Source organism: Staurois parvus, unplaced genomic scaffold (assembly GCF_062004578.1).
Source record: "Staurois parvus isolate SC_StPar_1 unplaced genomic scaffold, SC_StPar_1.0 ptg001142l, whole genome shotgun sequence".
Lineage (NCBI taxonomy): Eukaryota > Metazoa > Chordata > Amphibia > Anura > Ranidae > Staurois > Staurois parvus.
The window spans coordinates 372,068-395,757 of NW_028318938.1; the positions used below are offsets into that span (position 1 = coordinate 372,068).

The window sequence follows — 23,690 nt, forward strand, 5'->3', positions numbered from 1 at the left end:
GACCCGACCAATGGTGTCACTGCTACTTGTCTAACACAGACATCCCATAGATCAGATTCTGCTGCTTCTACTCATCTGTACATTTGATGCAACAATCTAATTCATTCACACAGATACATATAGAGTCCACATATAACAGACAACAAGAAGCACCAACAATTTGTAACTTCTCCAGAGCTGCTCCCATCCTCTGGAACTCCCCAGTGCCAACTATCTTCTACTCTGTCCACTTTCAGATGATCCCTGAAAACTCATCTTTTCAGAGAGGCCTATCCTGCCCCCACCTAACAATTATACAAGTATTTTGTCTATCAACCCATCAACCACAGTTATTACCTCTTGTATCTCTCGACCCTCTCTCTTAGGATTGTAAGCTCTAACAAGCAGGGCCCTCTGATCCCTCCTGTATTAAATTGTGTTGTAAGTAATTGTGCTGTCTGCCCTTATGTTGTAAAGCCCGGCATAAACTGTAGGCACTATATAAATCCAATATAATAATAATTTCTCTGGAGAAATTTCTGAACATTTCATTGTTCATAGTTAATATTTACCTCAGACTCTTGATGTTGTGTAGAGCTGGTACAAGTTTTCTCAATCCTTCACTCTGAATATTACATGAACGTAATTTTACTTCTATCTCTCTGCAGGATTGAAGGATAAAGGACAGCACAGAGCAGTCCAGAGGGCTGAGGGGGACATCAGAAAAGTCAATGTTGTTTGATCCAATACATTGTGACACCAGATCCTTATTCCTGCTCTCATGGAGATAGTAGAATACATTAAGAAGATCTCTTTTGTCTCTTATGGATGTGTCAGGTCTTTGTTCTGGTATTTTCTTCTGGATCCAGGTGATGACATGTCTGGCAGCCTGAGCAGACAATACTCCCACATGAGACTTTAACATGGATCTAGTAGAAGAGTCTGAGAAACCACAGAGGAAACGGAGGAATATTTCGGCATGGCCATCTTTGTAAGATTCAGTCTTTTCAAGTGTTTCCTGTAATCTGTCAGCATTATAGTCAATAAAATGGACTAAAGCAGCAAAGAACTCCTGAAGAGTGAGATGTAAGAAGGTGTAATCCACATCAGGGGGCTGACCAGATTCCATCAGGAAAGATGAAAAGAGATGTTTATCATTTCTTACACTGAATGACTCCAGATGACGCTCATCAAATACAATCATGTGATTTATGACTCCGTGTTCTGCCATCCACCCCATAGATGTCAGCAGTTCCCGGGCAGTGTGACTGTCATCTGTATTCTGGCTGTGATTGGCCAGAATGTTGGAGACAAAAGTCACAAAGAGTTGTGTCACTGTTTTGGGTAATGATGTCATCAGCTGATCGGTGATTGTTGGTTGGGCTCTGAAGCACATTGATAACACTGTACAGATGATCCAGCAGTATGCTGGGATATAACAGAAAGTGTACAGCGTGTCATTCTCCTGCACATAATGAAAAGCCTTCTCTGACCATTCCTCATTTCCAAAGAAATTATTGAAGAAGATCCGTCTGTCTTCATGGAGAAATCCCATGATCTCCACTATTCTCTGGAAAACATCGGTATTAACTGATCCCAGTCTGGTTGGGCGGCTGGTCATCAGTACAGAGCAACCCTTAAGAAGACTCTGCCTCACCAAACTGACCACAATCTCACCAAAATTCGTCCTGTAAGCAAAGAGTCTACTTGATCTGAAATCTATTTGGTGAATACTTTCATCCAAGCCATCAAATATAAACAGAAGTCTCTCTGGATCTTGTAAAATATCTCCAATCTGACTCTTCAAATACGGATATTGATGAAGAATCATCTCCTCCAAACTGACCTCTTCCAGTCTATTAAGATCCCGGAATCTGAAGAAGAAGACAAAGGCAAATCTCTGGTAGTGTTTTCTGATCACCCAGTCATAGACAAACTTCTGCATCAGTGTGGTCTTCCCTATTCCTGGCACTCCGCTCACCATTACTGCATGTGGTACATGTTGTGACTGGTGGTTCCATCGGAACAGCTTGTTGGGGGAAATATGTTCCAGTCTAGTTTGTGTTTCCTTCAAGCATTCCTCATGTTTTACCCCGGTCTGTATTATCTCATTCTGGGGACGCTGCCGGAACTGATCAGTGGAGACTACAATCAGGTTCACATAACGCTCATTGATGAGGAATCTTTGTGGTTCCAGGGTAGTTCCTGGGGGTCTATGCTCCACTAGAGTCTCAGTCTTCTCCATCAGATGATGTTTGTGCTTTTTCTGAATATCTAGAAGGTGGTGAAATTTTTTTTTATCAGATAAAATCAGAAGTTGAAATGTAAAATTAATTTTAAAGTGTTACTAAACCCAGGACCCTGCATTCACTATATCTGCTCTCCCCGGATCCCACATTCACTATATCCGCTCTCCCCGGACTCTGCATTCACTATTATAAATAAACAGCGCAAACATAGACCTCTAAGTATAATCAGTGCATAATAATACTAAATATATCATAAATAATATTAATAGTGAAAGTCCATCATAATAATAAACACCAAAAAGTCTGTGAATCACAAAAAATTTGTGTGAAAATAAGAAATCCAAAAATTCTTCAGATGCAAAGAAAACTTCCACCTTCCACCCGTGCAAACCAACATCAATTACACTCACCAGATTTTTGGTGAATGAAACGCCTTTTAGGGATTTAAAGGGATCCTAAGCCCTCTTTCGTATCCACTCTATAGGATTCCTCACCATCAGAATAGGCTCCACCATTCAACCAGGGAGAAAAAAATCTCAGTGTGTAATTGCTAATTACTACTATTAACAAAATGAAAGATTAAGGCCACTCACATTTCAACCACTTTAAAAAGGCACATTTATTGAAACAACCTCTTCCAGATGGAAAATGAGTAATATACAGCCTCCTCAGGAATCTCACATCACAGCTCCAGGGTACAGCAGAAGCTACAGAGAAACCCATACACTGATCCCAAAAGATGGCCGCTGGAACGCACCGCTTAGTGTGCGTTCCACTCACTGGAAGTGACGTCAGACTACCGGGGTATAGACCGGAAATGCGTCAACGCGTTTCGCCCCTCCCATCGGGCGTTCTCAAGACGTCCATTTCCTGTCTGAAACTCCCTTAAATACCCAAAAGGAACCCACCCCTCCTATACAATTGGTCCAGACACATCCCCAGGATTATTAGAGACCACTCCTCCTGTTGTATGACGTGAGAGTCCTTTACAACCGAGGCATTTACCTACAGAGCTACAAAAGAACTTTTAAAATAATCTAAAATGCTCAATTAAGTACCTCTCATCAAAAAAATATACATTTCTTTAGTGGGAAAAATATATATAATAAAAAAAAAAAAAAAAAATATATATATATATATATATATATATATATATATATATATATATATAAAAAACATAAAAACTTTATTAAATCAAAACATGAAAAATTATTAAAAAATGTTTTCCCTATATTAATATCACCCCTATCAAAGAAACAAAGCAATATAAATAAAAATGAAAATAAAAATAAATAAAAATAAAAATATATAAATAAATAAAAAAAATAAACATAAAAATATAAATAAAATATAAAAAAACAAAAATCAATGAAAAATGATAAAAAATAATGAAATAATGAAACTATATATAAGACACACATATAAATTGATAATAAATCAATATCTGTGTATAAAAAATTATACCTTTACCAATTAGACAAAAAACAATTAATATCTATGTCCGAATTCAACCCTTTAGGATACAAAGACCCCAATTGAAAGATCCATTTTGTTTCATTCTGTGAGATACTCTTCACCATATCTCCTCCCCTCCAAGGGGCAAAAATTCGATCAATCCTACAGAATTTTAAACACGATGGATCCCTGTTGTGATAGATTCTAAAATGGTAAGAAAGGCTATGATATTTGTATCCTTTTTTGATATTCCTGATATGTTCCCCTAATCTCACTGACAGTTTCCTAGATGTTCTACCTACGTATTGAAGGTGACATGAGCATTCCAACAAATACGTAACAAAAGAACTATCGCAGGATATGAAATTTTTTATTTTATAAGAGGAACCATTGGAACAAGAGTGAAAAGTATCATACCTCCTCATATTATCTCCTTTCATGTTCCTACATGCCATACACCTATTACATTTAAAAAAAACCCACACTATCAAGAAAAGTCGCCTTTTTCTTTGGGATATCTGGAATATTTTTTGCTAACTTCATTCTCAATGTGGGCGGTTTCCTATAAATAAATGAAGGTCTTCTGGGTAATAAATCATGAAGAACTTCATCCCTTTTTAAAATCGGCCAATGTTTCCTTATTATATTTTCAATTGCCTTATGTTGGTTCGAATTACCCGTGATGAAAGCTAGTTCACCTGTCCTCTTCTTTTTCTTTATGTTAGTTAGTAATTCATCTCTACTGATCTTACTCACCTGATCTACTGCACCTGTTAAAATTTTTTCTTCATAGCTTTTTCCCTAAACCTTTCTAACAAAATACTTGCTTGCTCTTGAAATGTCTTATTATCATCACAATTTCGTTTTAGTCTTATCAGGAATAGATCTTAACCAATTTCTATGATGACAACTGTGAATTGGAATGTAAGCATTACTATCCACTTCTTTAAATTCACTATATCCGCTCTCCCCGGACCCCGCATTCACTATATCCGCTCTCCCCGGACCCTGCATTCACTATGTCTGCTCTCTCTGGACCCTGCATTCACTATATCCGGTCTCCCACAGTACACAGAACATGGAAGTGCAATTATTTTAGTAAATATAAACTGCTAAATACCTTTTTCTCATCAGCAGTTAGAGCAGTCTTTTGACTTCAGCAGAGCACAGGTTAAAGCTTGTAGGAGGAGTTTTCTTTCTGCTCTAGGAGGATGTGAAACCCCTGCCCTCTGTCTGGATAGTGCTGATTGGGACTGTGCTGATCACATGCACTCTCCCAAGGGAAAAAAAACCCCTCTAGCAATACACACCAAACTGAGCATGCACAGGTGGCTACAGATTCAAAGGAATAACAGGCGCATGGAATAGGCAGTCCACATAGTCTTTTAGTTGGGTATGAGATCCAAAAACTGGCAGGAGGGTGGACAGTCTAAAATACCAGGGCAAGCTGTAGTAGAGTGAAGCAAAAACTCTAAAGTGGAAAAACAAGGAGAGAAACACAGCGCCTCTAAGTGTAGACTGTTTAGCAGTTTAATAATTAAAACCATACTTTCCAGTGACCTGCCAGGCTTTACTATCAGGTGCTCCTCCATCTCTCCAGAGCTCTCTGCTGTCCGGCCGGCATCCTCTCTCACTGTGGTTCCAGTGTCTGGCGAAGAGGCGCTGTGCACACTTAACCCTTATGATCCTGTTTGTCGTTTCCAATATGTGAGTTGTTAAACTTCCTGTTTTAATCATTAAACTGCTAAACAGTCTACACTTAGAGGCGCTGTGTGTCTCTCCTTATGGATTCAGTCTGTATCAGGAGGGGCAGAGAAGACAGGATCAAAAAGCCTTTTTGCACAATGCACAGGATTAACCCCTTAGGTTCCACAGTGAGTATAACAAGCATGCTTTACTGCATCTACAGACTGATTGTACTGTTGTGGGTTTAGCAACACTTTAAACAGGTTTTCCGAATGTTTTCCAAATGCTAATATAGTGTTCATTATATTACTTTTCTTACTGCTACACACAGAAATATATAGAACCATCTGTAGTTTGCTAAGATGTCACTCAAGAGTAGGGCTTTCAGGAGATGGGATGCAACTATAAAATACCTGTAATGAAAAACTGTATTTTACTGACTGAATGCATGAACTTAAGAAATATGTAATTCTAAGTTAATGCAACTATAAATACAGTTTCTTATGATTTAGGCAACACGCGTACAGGGCATTTATTCCTGGTACATGACAGTATGGCGTGTAGGTGGAGGTCACATGATTCCCTTTTAGCTTCACTGCCAGCAGCCTGCCAAACTACGGGATGAAACCCAAAGTCTGCATTCCAGCTTCAAATTACCTTGATTGTTGAGGATCAAAAGGATCCCATCCAATGTTCTAGATTTCATCCAATGTCATTAATTTGATTTGAAGAATTATGCCAATGTGATAGCAAATAGGACACCTACATACCACACCTAACCCATACAGAACACATCAGGCTGGATTTAATAAAGGCAAATAGACTGAATAGAAATACTTTTTCCCAGAACTTATTAAATGTGGAAAAGCTATGATGATTTCCATCATCCAGCCATGTGCAAAACAAAAGATGATGTGAAGATTCATGTTGCCTGCCTGTGCAGGACTATGAGGGGACCCAAAATCTTTGCAGCTCCTAAGGGGTAATGCTACAGAAGCTTCACCACATTATATTTACTAAGGAAAACAAGGGAAACTACACAGTCTATTTTGCCTTTAGTAAATCAACCCCATTGGATTTATCCCATTGATAGAAGTAAAAAATAGCACTATCATGACTAAGATATAAAATGTGACCCAGTTGCTTCACATGGCCCTGTGGCGTAATGCGTAGGGGAGGAGTTTTGGTGATGTCATGGTGCTTGCAGTCAGCTGACCCGCTCCAGAGAGAGAGATCACAAAGGGGAGAACTGTTTATAGCCAGAAGGTGTCAGCTACATTATAATTTATGCGTGTAATATTGGATGCTATGGAGCACCTGAATCATGCGAGTTGCTTATTTATATTTTAACCTCCCTGGCGGTATTCCCGAGTGTAGCTCGGGGTAACATTTCAGTACCAAAAGCGGTAACCCCGAGCTACACTCGGGCTTACCCTGCGGCACTGCTCCGGCATGTATTCTTCACTTACCTTACCCTGCGCTCCCACGATGTGTCCCCTGCAGCGTCCCCGGCCATCTCCTCCGGCCGATGCCGGCATCCGGCTTCTGTGTCCTGTCCCTGTGACGTCGGGACGTACGGGCGCCGCCGCCGCCGGCGGCGGGAAATTTAAAAATTTTAAAAAATGTCATTTTTTTTTTTTTACATTTTACATAGTAAAACATTGCTGTCTCAACCAATTTCACATACATATTGTCCCGAGTGCTTTGTCCTGCGCCCTGCCTGCATTTTGTCTGTTCTTTCTGCCTGGAAACTGAGAAATGTCCATGGCGTCCAAAAAGTGTCCCTTTAGGTCAAAAGCGGTTTAGATCAGCTAGAGAACAGCGATAGTAAATCAGAACCACTTGCAGAATTGAGTGATAATGATTCGTGGGGGAAATTTGTCATCAGACACTGAAAACGATTTTGCGACTGAGCTCAGCAATGTGCGAACTTGGCGCTCTATTTCACATTTCAGTGTTTTTGGTTTGATTATATTATTGAATAAAATTTTTTATTATTTTTATATTATTTTTATGATTATTTATTAAATTATAATTTATGATTTTGTGTTTCAAATTTTATCACACCCGGGATGTTTACTAGACTCTTGTTCGGACAGATTTCAGTGAGTTTTTCCTAAAAATTACAGCCTACAATAAAAAAATACATATTTCCATGCAAAAAAATGGTACCGCTTTCAGCACCAAAAATCTGAAATAATCATACCGCCAGGGAGGTTAATAAAAATGGAAGTTTTTAAACGATAAAGCATTATTGGTCTGCCTATGTATTTTCTACATGTATGCTGAGTGGAGGAGAAGGAGTCAGAAGAAGGAGCTGAATCAACAGGGAAGGAGAATCTTGGTAGAGGTCATACCATTACTATATGTCCACCTAGAGGACGCAAGCCATTTGTGACCATAGTTGTGAGGTCAAACATTCCAGGTGAGAGCACAACTGATGTCACTGGTGGTGGAGGTGCATTATATATTAAAGATTTTTGATGGAAAATGTTTTTTCTATAGTTGGAAGGACTATGAATTAGTGATGGCCTGTATTAGTTCATTAGATTTGGGCATGTTGTTTGTAGTATTTGTTCACTATTATGTCACTATTTGAACTTGAGAATAGCGTGGCACTGTTATCGTATGATTTTAGCACCATCAGGACTATTACAATAATTGATAATGCAACTAAATGGAAACGTCCCCCTTTGCCTACTTTCCTGATGATGCAGAAAATAACCCTGACTGGGGATTCTTCTGTGCAACATTACAACAGTTTGGCATGTCCCCACCCCTACTTCACAACATGACAACCCTTTATGATTCCCTAATTGCAGGAATCCATGCCAATTAATTCTTCTTTGAACTGGTACTGATTCATAATGTTGTGCACCAGGGCTGTCCACTTTCTCTCTACGTTTATACAGGCAGTCCCCAAGTTACAAACATCCGACTTACATGCGACTTGTACTTAAGAAGTACGTCACACTGGTCCCAGAAAAAGCCAGGCAGCCATCTTGCTGCTCACCGCATGCTGCCTTCTACTGTCTGGTGGATCTGTCAGCAATCCCACATCACTGCATGGCCAGTTACCCCTTCCCTATGCTATCCAAAATGTTAAAAAAAAATTGAGGGCTGGATTTACCCTTAAAAAATGTACCTGTTCCAACTTACATACAAATTCAACTTAAAGTGATACTCAAGTCTTGTGGGGTTTTTTTGGGGAAGAAATAACAAACATGTCTTATTTACCTGCTCTGTGCAATAGTTTTGCACAGAGCAGCCTGGATCCTCCTCTTCTCGGGTCCTCCGCTGGTGCTCCTTGCCCCTCCCTCCTGTAGGGTGCCCCCACAGCAAGCAGCTTGCTATGGGGGCACCCAAGCAGGCGCGCTCCTGAGGCATGGCTCTGCGTGTCTATTCACACACAGAGCCGCTGCTCGGTCCTGCCCCTTCCCTCTCCTGATAGGCTCACTGGCTGTGATTGACAGCAGCAGGAGCCATTGCCTCAGCCAATCAGTCGTGAGAGTCCCCAAAGAACTGAGGCTCTCGTGGACATCGCTGGATGAAGAGGGAGCTCAGGTAAGTGTTGGGGTGGGGGGAGGGGGATGTTGATACACACAGCAGGTTATTTTTACCTTCATGCATAGAATGCATGAAGGTAAAAAACCTTGGGCCTTTACAACCACTTTAAGAACAAACCTACAGAACCTATCTTGTTCGTAACCCAGGGACTGCCTGTACTTGGCCAATAGAACACGTGGCTAGAGCTTTTTTGAATGAACCTGACCATCAAGGGCATACCAACAGTCCAACAACATTACAAAATGGGTCGGTACATGGATGACCCTCTCCTATGTATTTTGAATCCTACCTTGACTTTCCTTCCATTCTTCTGGAATTTACTGGTTTTGGATCATTTAGTTGTTTTGAGGTTAAGCTACTCACAGGCAACATCTTTTTTCAGTGAGAGTCTAGGGTGACTGAGCGCACTAATAATAGTGCAGATCACTAAAATAACTTGCCCATGTACTGTATATGAACTCAACTATCCTTCCCTCTTGCAATTGATACTCAACATACTCAAGGATTGGCCACTAAAGCAGCAGCATTTTTTAAAAGCCATTTGTTTTGGGAGAGGAGGGGCCTAGCAAAAGTGTGGACCTACCCTTTGCCATGGAATATCAGCAGTAGTCACACCCATTTTGTCATGTATACATTTTATGACTTGAATTAAAAATTCCTCAGTGAAAGGAAAGCCCCAATGAAAGTATATGCAAATCTTCACATTGTAAAACAACCTTTTGAGTTCAAAAAAGAAATGAAAGGTAAAACATTTGTGTATAGATAAAGAACAAAAACTATTTTCCCTGTTAGAAAGTGATCACATTCCCTCTAAGCTCCTTATGCAGCTAAGAACAGAGAGGTGGAGGTGGAGAAACAGCAGTACACTGACTTTTTCAGTAAATGGCTGTGTAGGGGAGGGGGGGGGTGTAAGGACAAGTCTGATTGGAGGAGAGCAAGTCGAGTTTCCAGCATAGTTAGAGCTGAGAGAACTGACCACACTGTGCTCTCATGCCTAGAAAAGAAGCAATACAAAGAGAACAGGAGACTTAATACAGGTACATGGTTGTCAGGGTGCTATTCGGAACAAACATGAGCATGTGCTGAAAAGGAGACCACAGTATAAAAATGTGTGTGTGCTGAGGAAAAGACCTGGCATAGACACCAATGCTTTACATGGCATAAAAGTTTGAGTCGGCACAAATATTTGCACTTGCGCATACCAGCTCCCAGAACTGGCACCAAATGCCCTATATAAGGACAGTGGCTGCATCAGACTTGGCTGGATGATCTTCGACTACCAGTATTCCTTGCTCCTGTGTTTCCTGTATTCCTTGGTTACCTGTTACCGACTCCACTTGCCTATAGACTTCCCTGGTGCCTGATCCCTGGTCTTGACCCTGGCTTGCTCTAAGGGCTCTGCTTCTCTCATTCTACCATGCATGACTCTGGCTTGCTCTTGACTACTCTTCTGCTTGCCTGTGAATGACCTCAGCTCTGTTCTTGACCACTTTCCTGCCTACTCCTGGACTTGCTTTCTGGTGTATGAGTTCAGCTACTATCCTGACTATGCTGTTTCAGTCCGTTCCTGACAGCCTGATCCTGCTTCTTCCTTGGGTACCACCTTGCCTGTGGTCGCTGCCCTGGTCCCGCTACCTCACCAGTAGTAACTGAGGTCCTGCCATTTGTCTTGACAGAAAAGCTGGCAGCTATCCGGTTGACTTTACTGCAAGCAACTTCCAGCAGATCTACCTAACCGGTACACGTGCTTCTTTGAACCTAGCATTCCCTGTTCTAACCTTCAGGGGTGCTTGGCACTTAGCTGTAATGGAAGCCCTCTCATCAAATCGGCCTCAGACTAGGTACATGAGAATGGTACAGCAGGCATATATCAGGAATATGAAATGTTGGGTTTACATACTCTAAGTGAAAACATTTTAACAACATGTTTGAACATATTTCAACAAAATTAATCATATTTTTCATTAAAAACACAATATATGCTTTATTTACCTTTCAGCTCCGGAGTCAGTGAACAACCTTGTTCATCCAGCAGAATCTGCTCCACCAGATGCTCACCTTAAAAAAGTAAATAATTATGATTATTTATATTCATCGAGAGGAGAATGGATTAGTGGTGCTAGATTTAATTTTGCTCCTAGAGCTCACAAATAGAATCATTTCAGCTAGTGTGCTCATTCAGGGTTTTAGACAGCCTACTAGCCCTTTACCCACTGACTACCATAAAGTCCTACAGACTGGGATAAAAGAGACGAAGTGGTTCAGAATTTGGCTGCAGCTTAGGAGGTTGAGCATGAGATGATCATGCAACACTGGAAGATTAGTTAGAGTGGGACTTGGCATGACTAGTGGCACATAGGAGGTGAATGTGGCTGGAGAAAGGAAGAACAAAGTAGCAACCAAGTTCATCATCCACAGAGTACACTATACTCTGCAGAAATTACAATCTTGGGGGAGAGCAGACTCCCTGTATTGTCCTTGATGTGCTACGGCTATTCTAATACAGAGCTACGGCTATGAGTACCCTCGTTCTTGGGAGTCCATTTCAACCACCCTAAATACACTTTGCTCTACACATGTATTGCTTGACCCAAAAGTGGCATTATTAGGAATGGTCCCAGATGATAGTTTCCCATCTGATGTCCACATAATATGGACGAGATCTTTATATTGAGATTGTAAACTCATATTACAGAAATGGATCTCGTCAACAGCAGCAATGCATAAACAGTGGATAGATGTGATTCATTTCAACCTACAGAGGGAGGAGCTGACATATAAACAAAAGGGACTGCCCCAAAACATTTCAGAAAACATGGGCCTGATGGCTAGATTCCAATTTATCCATTCATTCCACATTGTCCTTGGGACCTGAAGTAGGGAGTTAGGTGTACGCTCTGCCAATGGTTGGAGAGGATGACCGTCTTTTAGTTTAAATGAAATGCATTATATAAGTGGTTAATTCTTTAATGTGATTCTTGGACAACTAACCTCTGTGAGAAGACTACTTTAACTCAAGGTTCCTTAAATCTGTTATGGCATGATCTAAAGATAGTATGCTTTATCTGTACTTTTTTGGATGTCTCAGTAATATTCCTACTTCTACTGTGGAAATATTTTTCTGCATAATTTTTCGTTGTTAAATGAAAAATTGTTTACTAAAAATGACCGGATTTAAAAAAAAAGGTTTTTGTTACTGTATTCATTTCCCAAGCCCCCCACCCTTGTGCCTAACCTGCAGGAATTTACCAGTTTGGGATTATTTAGTCATTTTGAGGTACAGTTGCAAGAAAAAGTATGTGAACCCCTTGGGATTACGTGGAGTTTTGCATGAATTGGGCATAAAATGTGCTCTGAACGTCATCTAAGTCACACAACAACAATAGAAGAACACAGTCTGCTGAACATAATACTACACAAACATTAGATGTTGCCATGGTTTAATTGCACATAACATGTAAACATTCACAGTGTAGGGAGGAAAAAGTATGTGAACCTTTGGACTTAATAACTGGTTGACCCTCCTTTGGCAGCAATACCCTCAACCAAACGTTTCCTGTAGTTGCAGATCAGACCTGCACAACGATCTGGAGTAATTTTGGACCACTCCTCTTCACAAAACTGTTTCAGTGTAGCAATATTCTTGGGATGTCTGGTGTGAATCGCTCTCTTAAGGTCATGCCACAGCATTTCAATCGGTTTGAGGTCAGGACTCTGACTGGGCCACTCCAGAAGGCGTATTCTGTGCTGTTGCAGCCATTGTTTTGTTGAATGACTTGTATGCTTTGGGTCATTGTCCTGTTGCATCACCCATCCTCTGCGGAGCTTCAGTTGGCGGACAGATGGTCGTACGTTTTCCTGCAAAATGTCTTGATAAACTCTGGAATTCATTTTCCCATCAATGACAACAATCCGTCCAGGCCCTGAGGCAGCAAAGCAGCCCCAAACCATGATGCTCCCTCCGCCATGTTTTACAGTGGGGATGAGGTTTTGATGTTGGTATGCTGTGCCTTTTTTTCTCCGCACATAGTGTTGTGTGTTCTTCCCAAACAACTCAATCTTGGTTTCATCTGTCCACAGTATATTTTGCCAGTAGTGCTGTGGAACATCCAGGTGTTCTTTTGCAAACTTCAAACGTGCTGCAATCTTCTTTTTGGACAGCAATGGCTTCCTCCGTGGTGTCCTCCCATGTACTCCATTCTTGTTTAATGTTTTCCTTATTGTAGATGTGTCAACAAAAATGTTAGCATGTGCCAGAGATTTCTGTAGGTCTTTAGCTGACACTCTGGGATTCTTCTTTACCTCATGCAGCATTCTGCGCTGTGCTCTTGCAGTCATTTTTACAGGACGACCACGCCTAGGGAGAGTAGCAACAGTGCTAAACTTTCTCCATTTGTAGACAGTCTGTCTTACCGTGGACACATGACCATCAAGGCTTTTGGAGATACTTTTGTAACCCTTTCCAGCTTCATGCAAGTCAACAATTCTTAATCGTAGGTCTTCTGAGAGCTCTTTTCTGCGAGGCATGGTTCACATCAGACAGTGCTTCTTGAAACCAGTAAACCCAAAACAGGTGTGTGTTTTTTAAGGGTAGGACAGCTGTCAGCAACACATCCAATATCATCACACTGATTGGAGTCAAGGTTGGTTCACTCTTGGCTCCAATTAGCTCTGGGAGTAGTCATTAAGCTAGGGCCTCACATACCTTTTCCTCCCTGCACTGTGAATGTTTACATGTTATGTGCAATTAAACCATGGCAACATCTAATGTTTGTGTAGTATTATGTTCAGCAGACTGTGTTCTTCTATTGTTGTGACTTAGATGACGTTCAGAGCACATTTTATGCCCAATTCATGCAAAACTCCACGTAATCCCAAGGGGTTTGCATACTTTTTTTAGTGCAAATCACTAAAAAACCTTGTCCATGTATGAACTCATACAGCCCTTTGATATTTGAAGTGTGGCCCTTGGACCACAGCAGTCAGTAGATGGAGCATTGATTTGTAAAAGGGCCCTTAATAGTAGTAAAGTCTAGTGGTATCATGCCACATGTCTAGTCTGACTGTCTCCTATAGCATGACTTCTGTAGAACAATCTCTGACCATTTCCTCCATCAAGTCTTCCATCTGTGACAGTTTTCTGTAGCATTAACTATATGCTGCACTCTTAGAGATATTGAGGTCTGCATTTAAGGCTCCCGATACCGTGAGAGTTGACAACCAATGCTATAAACAGTATCCAGGGCCGGATTACTCACACAGCCAATAGGCCATGACTTAAGGTGTCATGGCTGCCAGGGGTGGCATATTACAGGTTTGCTGGTTACTGTTACTTGTAGGCCAGTGGTCGGCAAGCCGCGGCTCGCGAGCCACATGCGGCTCTTTACCCAGTCTAATGCGGCTCTTCTGTGTGCCGGGCGCCTGCTCCCCTCCCTCCTCTCGGTCGGCCGCTCCCCTGCCTCCTCTCGGTTGGCAGCCCCAAAAGTCCGCGCGGACCTTTTAATCCGGCCTGCGGATGTGGCTGTCAGGATGTGTGTAGGCGGGGCAGCGTGCCGAACGTGAGGGGAGGGGAGCTAGGCTCCTCTCACAGTCCGCCCTGAAGACCCGAACGGCGCGGGAAGACAGCGAGAGGAACGCAAAAGGTAAGTGAATTGACACGGGGGACTTGGCTTACTAGAAGGGGGGGGGGGGGAATAGTACTGTGGGGGATGAAATACTATATGAGGGATGAATTACTTTATGAGGGATGAAATACTATATGGGGGGATGAAATACTATATGGGGGGATGAAATACTATATGAGGGATGAAATACTATATGAGGGATGAAATACTATATGAGGGATGAATTACTATATGAGGGATGAAATACTATATGGGGGGATGAAATACTATATGGGGGGATGAAATACTATATGAGGGATGAAATACTATATGAGGGATGAATTACTATATGAGGGATGAATTACTATATGAGGGATGAAATACTATATGGGGGGATGAAATACTATATGAGGGATGAAATACTATATGGGGGATGAATTACTATATGAGGGATGAATTACTTTATGAGGGATGAAATACTATATGGGGGGATGAAATACTATATGAGGGATGAAATACTATATGAGGGATGAATTACTATATGAGGGATGAAATACTATATGGGGGGATGAAATACTATATGGGGGATGAAATACTATATGAGGGATGAATTACTATATGAGGGATGAATTACTATATGGGGGGATGAAATACTATATGGGGGGATGAAATACTATATGGGGGGATGAAATACTATATGAGGGATGAATTACTATATGAGGGATGAATTACTATATGAGGGATGAATTACTATATGAGGGATGAAATACTACATGGGGGGATGAAATACTATATGGGGGGATGAAATACTATATGAGGGATGAAATACTATATGGGGGGATGAAATACTATATGAGGGATGAAATACTATATGAGGGATGAATTACTATATGGGGGATGAAATACTATATGAGGGATGAAATACTATATGGGGGATGAAATACTATATGGGGGATGAAATACTATACGGGGGATGAAATACTATACGAGGGATGAAATACTATACGGGGGATGAATTGCTATGGGGGATGAATTACTATATGGGGGATGAATTACTATGGGGGATGAATTACTATATGGGGGATGAATTACTATATGGGGGATGAATTACTATATGGGGGATGAATTACTATGGGGGATGAATTACACTATGGGGGATGAATTACTATATGGGGGATGAATTACTATGGGGGATGAATTACTATATGGGAGATGTATTTTCAGTTTTAAAAATGTGGCTCTCAAAATAAATTTCAATCATGGTTTTGGCGAGATTTGGCTCAGTTGAAAAAAAAGGTTGCCCACCACTGTTGTAGGCTTACATAGCCTGCCAGGCAAATCCGCTCTCCACTTCCTCCTGTGTATGGACTTAAACAAAAATCAAAATTAAATGCAGATAAAGCAGTGTTACCTGTCAGGCTGATTTCACGCAGAACGGCCAATAAATTAGGATGAGGATGATCTTCCTGTAGCGCATAGAGACATTCCCAGAATCCAATCACAGCTTCTCTTCCCCGATCCTGAATATCTTGTAACAAGGTGTGAGCGAAGGCAGAAACCCCCAGTCCTTCTTTTACGGACCTGTATTTCTAAGACAGACATATTCTCCTTGTACATATATTCATATAATTCATTATGTCAGTGAAAGTTTGTGCTTTGCATAATTATTCTAGCACAGTTTTAGACAAAGCAACAAAAATTGACCCTACTTACTGTAAGTTCAGAGAAAATCAGATGGGCCTAATATGCCAACTGTCCATGAACCTGGGCTTAACCAAAGCTTAAAGCTGAACTTCAGTCAGATATAAAGGAAAAAAGGTGTTATGTAGTTTTGAATTTATTCAAAAATATTTTTTAAAAACAGCTATGTCAATTTCTAAATTTGACTGGATATCAGCTTTATACAGTATAAACCCCTGTACAGTAGAACCCATACTGGGAGAAGAAGGGGCAGCCTGAAGACCCAATCAAGTGTGTTGCAATGCACATATGACAAGCTACATATTGACTGAAGGCAAGAGCAGAATGACCAGAGGAATGAGTTCTACAGCGAGCTTCTGCTCATTCGTTGTCCAATCACAGGCTGGGGGTAGGGTGGTGACCAAGTTTGCTTAAAGTGGTTGTAAAGGTTCAAGATGCATTCTATGCGTGAAGGTAAAAAACCTTCTCTGTGCTGCATCCCCCCCAGCCCCCCTTAATACTCACCTAACCCCCCCTCTCAAACCAGCGATGTGCACTGGATTCTCAACTATCCCGGGACTCCTTCTCCTCATTGGCTGAGGCAGAGGCAGAGGCAGCCAGGCACAAAGCAGCAGTCCATTCACTCCAGCTCATTGAACAGTCTAGGGGTTGTCTTTTTGAAGTTGCTGGTAGAACTTGTATGTTCTCCCTGTGGCTAAATGGGTTTCCTCCGGATCCTCCAGTTTCTTCCCACTGGTGGAAAAACTGGCCCTAGTATGAGTTGGGAACCTTATTGGGTCATAAGCCCATTGAGGGCAGGGGCTGAATGTACAATATATATGTAAAGTGCTGTGTAAATTGACAGTGCTATATAAGTACCTGAAATAATTGAGCCAGTGAGCCAATGAGAAGAAAGAGGGGGTGGAGGTGAGCCACAGCTCCATGTGTGAATGGATACACAGCGGGTGCCCCCATAGCAAGCTGCTTGCTCTGAGGTCACCCGACAGGAGGGAGAGGCCAGGAGCGCCATAGGGGGACCTGAGAAGAGGGGGATCCGGGCTGCTCTTTGTAAAACCATTACACACACAGGTAAGTATAGACATGTTTGTTATTTTTTATTTATTTATTTTAAATAAGCCTTTTGAATCACTTTAACTGCAAAAGGAAATTTCAGGTCACCAGTCTGGCTCTGCTTTCTAGATGAGTGAACACAAATACAACACCTCCTGCACTCAGGGACCCAGATCAGTAGAGGGTCAATGGATCAATAGTATAAAGATGTATAGAAGTTTGTCCCAGACCAATCAAAGGCTGTGCAGCTCCAATACAAAGCTGGGGAAGCTTATTACAAACTGTAGTGGAGAACAAAAACAGAGCGCTAAAACCTTGCACATTACCTCAGTAAACAGTTAGTAAATGTATTGATTTAGGAGATATACTCACAAAAGTAGTAATAAAATCTATCTGTATCTCCTAAATCAATAAATTTGCTGTTTACTGAGGTAATGCGCAAGGTTTGTGTGCTCTGCTTTCTAGATGTTCTGTGAAAATATCAAGACTTTGTTGGACAAAATTATAATTCATTTGACAGGTAAAGCAGATCCAACATAATTATTATAAAGAATTTATATAGCGCCAACAGTTTACGCAGCACTTTATAACATAAGGCCATAATGTACTGTATGTATATCAACTATAAAATTAGATATTTGCCTGGAGCTTTAAAAAGCAATAAGTGGAGAAGAGAAGGCGGTCAGCCTCATGTCCTGGAAGTTGGTCAGACTAGGAATTTTAAGATCTTCACCCCTTGTTCCGCAGAGAAATCAGATTTTATACATTTAATGAGAATTTTACATTTGATAGGTGTTTGTAAAATTTTCATGCTTTTGTTAACACATGGTAGGTCTTTGCTATCATTATCTTACATCTGTGTTTAAGACATTCCGAATCTTTAGTTCTCTGAGAAGAGCTTTCGTGTCCAAGTTCTCCAGGATGTAGATCAGATCATCTCTGTAATACTCGTATATTCTCCTCAGTGATGAATCTTGATACTGAGACAGCTGGTGGCAGAACCTCTTAATGTCCTCTAAAGAAACAGAAAATATTTTTACAGGAATATTGAATTATATCAGAAACAAAATGATCATTGAGGAAATTTATATATTTGTATCTGTTCCTCTTTTTTGTGCTTCCTTTAATAACAAGGTGTTGGTTTAGACCCACAAACACCTGTAACCTATAAAGCAGGGTTTCTCAACTAGGGCTCCATGGAACCCTAAGGTTCCTCCACAGGTTGCTGTGGGTTTCTTGAGCGATGAGCAATTTATGGCTCTCAGGTAAATTCCCACTGACACCATTGATCTTTTTTGCTATCTGTAAGGGTGTAGTTCTTCCCAATGACCACAAATGTAAGGAACATTCTTCCCACTGACCATCACACTAATGTATCATGAGCTGTAGATATAGTCATTTTTAGCAGGCCTTCCCTGAGACCGGAATATTATTTCAAAGGTTCCTCTGTGAAAAGGTTGAGAAAGGTTGATCTAATGCCATCATCACTTCTAAATCAATAACTCTATAGTGGGGGTTATCAACCAGTAGATCGTGGCCTGGTGACTGGTAGATCACGGTCAGGGTTTGCTGACCCACCATCCCAGAGCATCAGAGTGCAATGCAGAGGGACTATTTGTAAAGTTGGAGCTGTAGTAGGGAGCGTGATAGCCGCATAAGCCCATGCCTCCTCTGTAGTGCCGACTCCTACGCCCTGTCATGGTTGGTGGGTGTAGCACCTGCCAAGCATTACCTATTCAAGTGAATGAGGCTGCTCTGCAAGTGCCCTGAAACCTTGTGCAGTGCAGCAAACAAGGGGTTAAACAGGCATCGGTGTGTTGTTTCTCACCACCTGCTTTAACTCTTCAGACCCCACAGAAGCATGCAGTTACAGGACACTTGCAGAGTGGTCCCATTTACTTGAATGGGTCTCGACTGACAAGGTGGTAGCACCCACCAAAAGCAACAGGGGGTGTAATTCCTGCTGTGGCATGTGTACAACTCTGGCTGCTGCCTCAGCAACTAAAGGGGGTAGTGATTGGGGAGAGGAGGGGGAGGCGGTAAAACTGACGCAACTGCAGGGTTTTACCCCCCCAACTTTACATGTGAACGAGCCCTAAGAGTGCCACTGCCGGATGCAACTAAGGGCTCATTCACAAGTGCAGCGGGCAGTGCTGCTCCTCTGCAAAACGGTCCAGGTGTGTTCGAAAAGTGGTGAGGAAGCGATATGTTACCCCCTCACCACCTGATTTGCTGTGTAATGTACACAGTTGTGACACGGTAGTACGGCAATTAGAGGTTTAAATCCGGTGTCAGGAGGCAACACTGGGCCCATTGATCTTTGACTTCTCCCATGTTGTTCAGGTAGATCGCCATCTCTTTACGGTTGCCTACCCCTGCTCTATAGTATATACACGTATGACTTTATTGTTCATTCATTATTTTTCATGCTAGCATTAATTTTTTCCACCCTATATACAGAATATATTTCTATAAAAATTCACATACATCAGTGGTGGTTAATTTCTTGATATGAAACCCTGCTGTCCAACCCTGGGTCTAGAGGCTACACAGGGCCGGTGCTAGACTATTTTGCGCCCTAGGCAAGACCAGCTACTTGTGTCCCCCCCCCCCCCGAAAAAAAAAAATGTAGAAAATAATAAATCAGAAAAACATGAAACTGCTAAGTTTCTTTTAATTTGCAAAAATAAGTGCCATAAGATGCCACCGGCACCAATATTAAAGACAAATCATATATTAACCAAATATAAAGTAACTGTGTTAATCAATCAGCCAGAGAAACAAGAAGAAGAGACAGAGTTACAAAACTCCACAATGATTAGCAGCCGCCAGCCGGCTTGCATTAAAGGACTGAGTCTGAGAGGAACACCGGAAGGAGCAGTTGAGCTGCTACACTGGCCCCAGACACCTGGCATCTTCCTCTGCCCTTTCTTCATTCCCCTCTGCCACCCCTCCCCTCAGCTGAAGGATCATTCAGGACATGATGTGGCGTACAACTCGATGAATCAGCATCCGCTACCCTCACCCCGACCATTGTCCTCCTCTTGTCACCTCCATGACCCGCAATCCTACTAGGCTTGGCTCACCTTTCATGGCTCCTGCCGGATTCCAGGCTGTGACTCTAAGTGAGGACAGGCGACCTCCCAGCACTACACTGCTTCCCTCTCATACACATCTGGCCCCAATCATCCTACTCACATAGGGTTAACCCTGCAACCAGAGCACACCCCACCTATTCTCTGTAGTGTTACATTCAGTGAATATTATATACAGCTCTTTGGCGATGTCAGGAGCCACATGTGAGGTACACGTTAACAAGAAAGTTGACCACCATTGACACAGGGGGCTTAACCACTTGCCTACCAGGGCACTTTCACCCCCTTACTGCCCAGGCCAGTTTTTAGCTTTCAGCGCTCTCATACTTTGAATGACAATTGTGCAGTCATGCAACACTGCACCCAAACTAAATTTTTTTCACACAAATAGAGCTTACTTTGGTGGTATTTAATCACCACTGGGGGGGTTTATTGTTTGCACTATAAAAGAAAAAAAGAGCGAAAAGTTTGAAAAATAAGGTTTTCTTTGTTTCTATTTTGAAAACAGGTAATTTTTCTCCTTCACTGATGTGCATTGATGAGGATGCACTGATAGGCAGCACTGATGGCCACTGATAGGCTGCACTGATGTGGCAGTACTGGTGGGCACTGATGAGGAGGTACTGATGATGCTGCACTGATAGACGGCACTGATAGGCGGCAATGATGGGTACTAATAAGTGGCACTGATGGGCACTAACGGGCACATATTGGGAGCACAGCCAGGCAGAACTGTTGAGAACTGATTGGTAGCACTGTTGGGTGCTGATGGGCAGCACTGCTGAGTGCTGATGGGCAGCACTGCTGAACAACACTGTTGGGCACTGATGGGCACAGAATGGCAGCACTGCTGGGCAGAACTGTTGAGAACTGATGGGCAGCACTGTTGGACGCTGATGGGCAGCACTGCTGAGCACTGATCGGAAGAACTGTTGGGCACTTTTGGGGCTGCATTGATAATAAGGGCACTGAAAACCAGTGCCCTCATTATCAGTGCAGATGTATCCTTTAACAGTTTCTGGTTATCGGCAGTACTTTCCTCACGCTGTGACAAAGTGAGGAGGATAGTACTGCTGATAACCGGCATGTGTATTTACAAGGTGGTCAGCTGTGATTGGACACAGCTGATCACGTGGTACAAGGCTGCTGTGATTGGCCTTTTATTGTGTTGTGATCAGCTGTGTCCAAAGGACACAGCGATCACAGACTGCGCCTGGTGCGCACCGCTGCGGGCGCATTCTGGGAGAACATCATATGATGCTCTCCCAGAACTGGACGACTGGGCTTTAGCCATAATTCGGCTATAGCATTGGTAGGGAAGTGGTTAAAGGAGGCCTCTGACATCACCAAGGGACAACCCATTATATTTAGTGAACATAATGCTACAGAGTGCTGTCAGAGACTGCAGGCATGCAGTAGGAGACAGTGAAAGACCAACGTGCTACAGGAGACGTCAGAGACTGTGAACCTTGCTGCAAGAGTTATTAAAGACTGGGAACTGCTAGAGATCACTTTCTTTACAAATCACTTTCTTTACAAGTCAATGATCCCACATGTTTGCCCCTCCTCCCCCTTAAAATTACATGTGCCACATTTGAGATTTATCTCAGCAAGATCCATTATTAAAGTGGAAAGAAAACAGAAAAAGAAAAGGGAATGGATGGAATAAAAAAAAAAAAAAAAAAAAAAGGCAGTGGGAAATAAACAAATCCAGTAAGGCAAAGAAAACAGATTTTTGTCTGCGGGGCCCCAAAACCTGCACAACGTGTGTTGAAGGGTCACTTGCAGCCCCCCGGCCAGAGGTTGGTCCCCAAAGATATAAGTGAATAAAAAATAAGCAGCAACTGATCTCTATTTACCAGAACTGGCAGCTCCTCTCCGGCTCGTCTCCATCTTTTTGCTCTTTGTGAAGTCCTGTACAGTGAAATTAGTCCATCATAAGGTACACCTAAATGCACATCATCATTACCATTCCATTATTAGATAATAATATTATAATTAGTAAAATAACTTCTTAAACTGCAAAATTTCACCTGAAAAGGTAACGCATTTCCTATGAATCAGTCAGCGTCCAAATAAATGTTCCGTTGTGGAGCACTACCCCGGCGGGGGCCTCTGTCATTCACAAGGTTCTTTCCCAACACAGTGCAGAGGCAGCCAGGCACAAAGCAGCAGTCCATTCACTCCGGCTCATTGAACAGTCTAGGGGTTGTCTTTTTGAAGTGTATTTGCTGGTAGAACTTGAAAATAGGGGAGGACAATGGGGTATGGCATACTCAAACACACTAGGCATTGTTAGCAGGGGACACTTCTTGCTCAGTAAGAGCAACACAAGTGACAGGTAGACTGGAAAAGTCTATGTGGTCATCACAGTGGCTGTGGGCATCACAGTGGCTAAGTGGTTAGGACTTCTACCCGGCAGTACTCAGGTCGTTGGTTCAAATCCCAAACATTGCACTACCTGCCTGGAGTTTGCTTGTTCTCCCTGTGCCTGCGTGGGTTTCCTCTGGTTTCCTCTCATACTCCAAAGACACACTGCTGGGTAAACTGGCCCTAGTATGTGTATGTATGAATGTGACCTAGGGACCTTATATTGTACGCCCCTTGAGGGCGGCAACTGATGTGAATGTACAAAATATGTGTACAGCGCTGCATCAACTGACAGAGATATATAAATAATTAAAGTGGTTGTAAAGGCTGAAGGTTTTACCTTAATACATTCTATGCATGAAGGTACAACACCTTCTCTGTGCAGCATCCCCCCCAGCCCTCCCAATACTCACCTAACCCCCTCTCGAGAGATGGCGGAAGAGCGGGATAATGGAGAGGAGTAGGATATAGGAATGGAAGAGCGGGATAATGTAGAGGAGAGGAGTAGGATATAGGGATGGGAGAAGAGCGGGATAATGGAGAGGAATAGGATGTAGAGATGGGGGAGGAGTGGGATAATGGAGAGGAGTAGGATGTAGAGATGGGGGAGGAGCGGGATAATGGAGAGGAGTAGGATATAGGGATGGGGGAAGAGCGGGATAATGGAGAGGAGCAGGATGTAGAGATGGGGGAGGAGCGGGATAATGGAGAGGAGAGCAGTAGGATGTAGGGTTGGGAGAGATGGGGGAAGAGCGGGATAATGGAGAGGAGTAGGATGTAGGGTTGGGAGAAATGGGGGAAGAGCGGGATAATGGAGAGGAGTAGGATGTAGGGATGGGAGAAATGGGGGAAGAGCGGGATAATGGAGAGGAGTAGGATGTAAAGATGGGGGAGGAGCGGGATAATGGAGAGGAGTGGAGTAGGATATAGGGATG

At 42.3% G+C, this 23,690-nt stretch overlaps 1 protein-coding gene across 2 annotated transcripts in view; it reads right to left on the reverse strand.

The window, feature by feature from the left end:
* The window catches only part of LOC149439253 (NACHT, LRR and PYD domains-containing protein 3-like), a 58,619-nt gene extending 36,288 nt beyond the window's left edge, over positions 1-22,331 (reverse strand). The window contains exons 1-5 of one of the 2 annotated variants that reach the window (XM_089659254.1): positions 22,245-22,331; positions 18,145-18,305; positions 15,951-16,128; positions 10,929-10,994; positions 552-2,253 (exon numbers count right to left, since the gene is read on the reverse strand). In XM_089659254.1, coding sequence (XP_089515380.1) covers positions 552-2,253; positions 10,929-10,994; positions 15,951-16,128; positions 18,145-18,305; positions 22,245-22,278 — 2,141 coding nt within the window. In that variant the 5' untranslated portion in view covers positions 22,279-22,331. Of the gene's footprint in view, positions 1-547; positions 2,254-10,928; positions 10,995-15,950; positions 16,129-18,144; positions 18,306-22,244 lie in introns of those variants that run through there. The other variant, XM_089659255.1, reaches the window with a different exon arrangement.
* Positions 22,332-23,690: the final 1,359 nt, after the last annotated feature.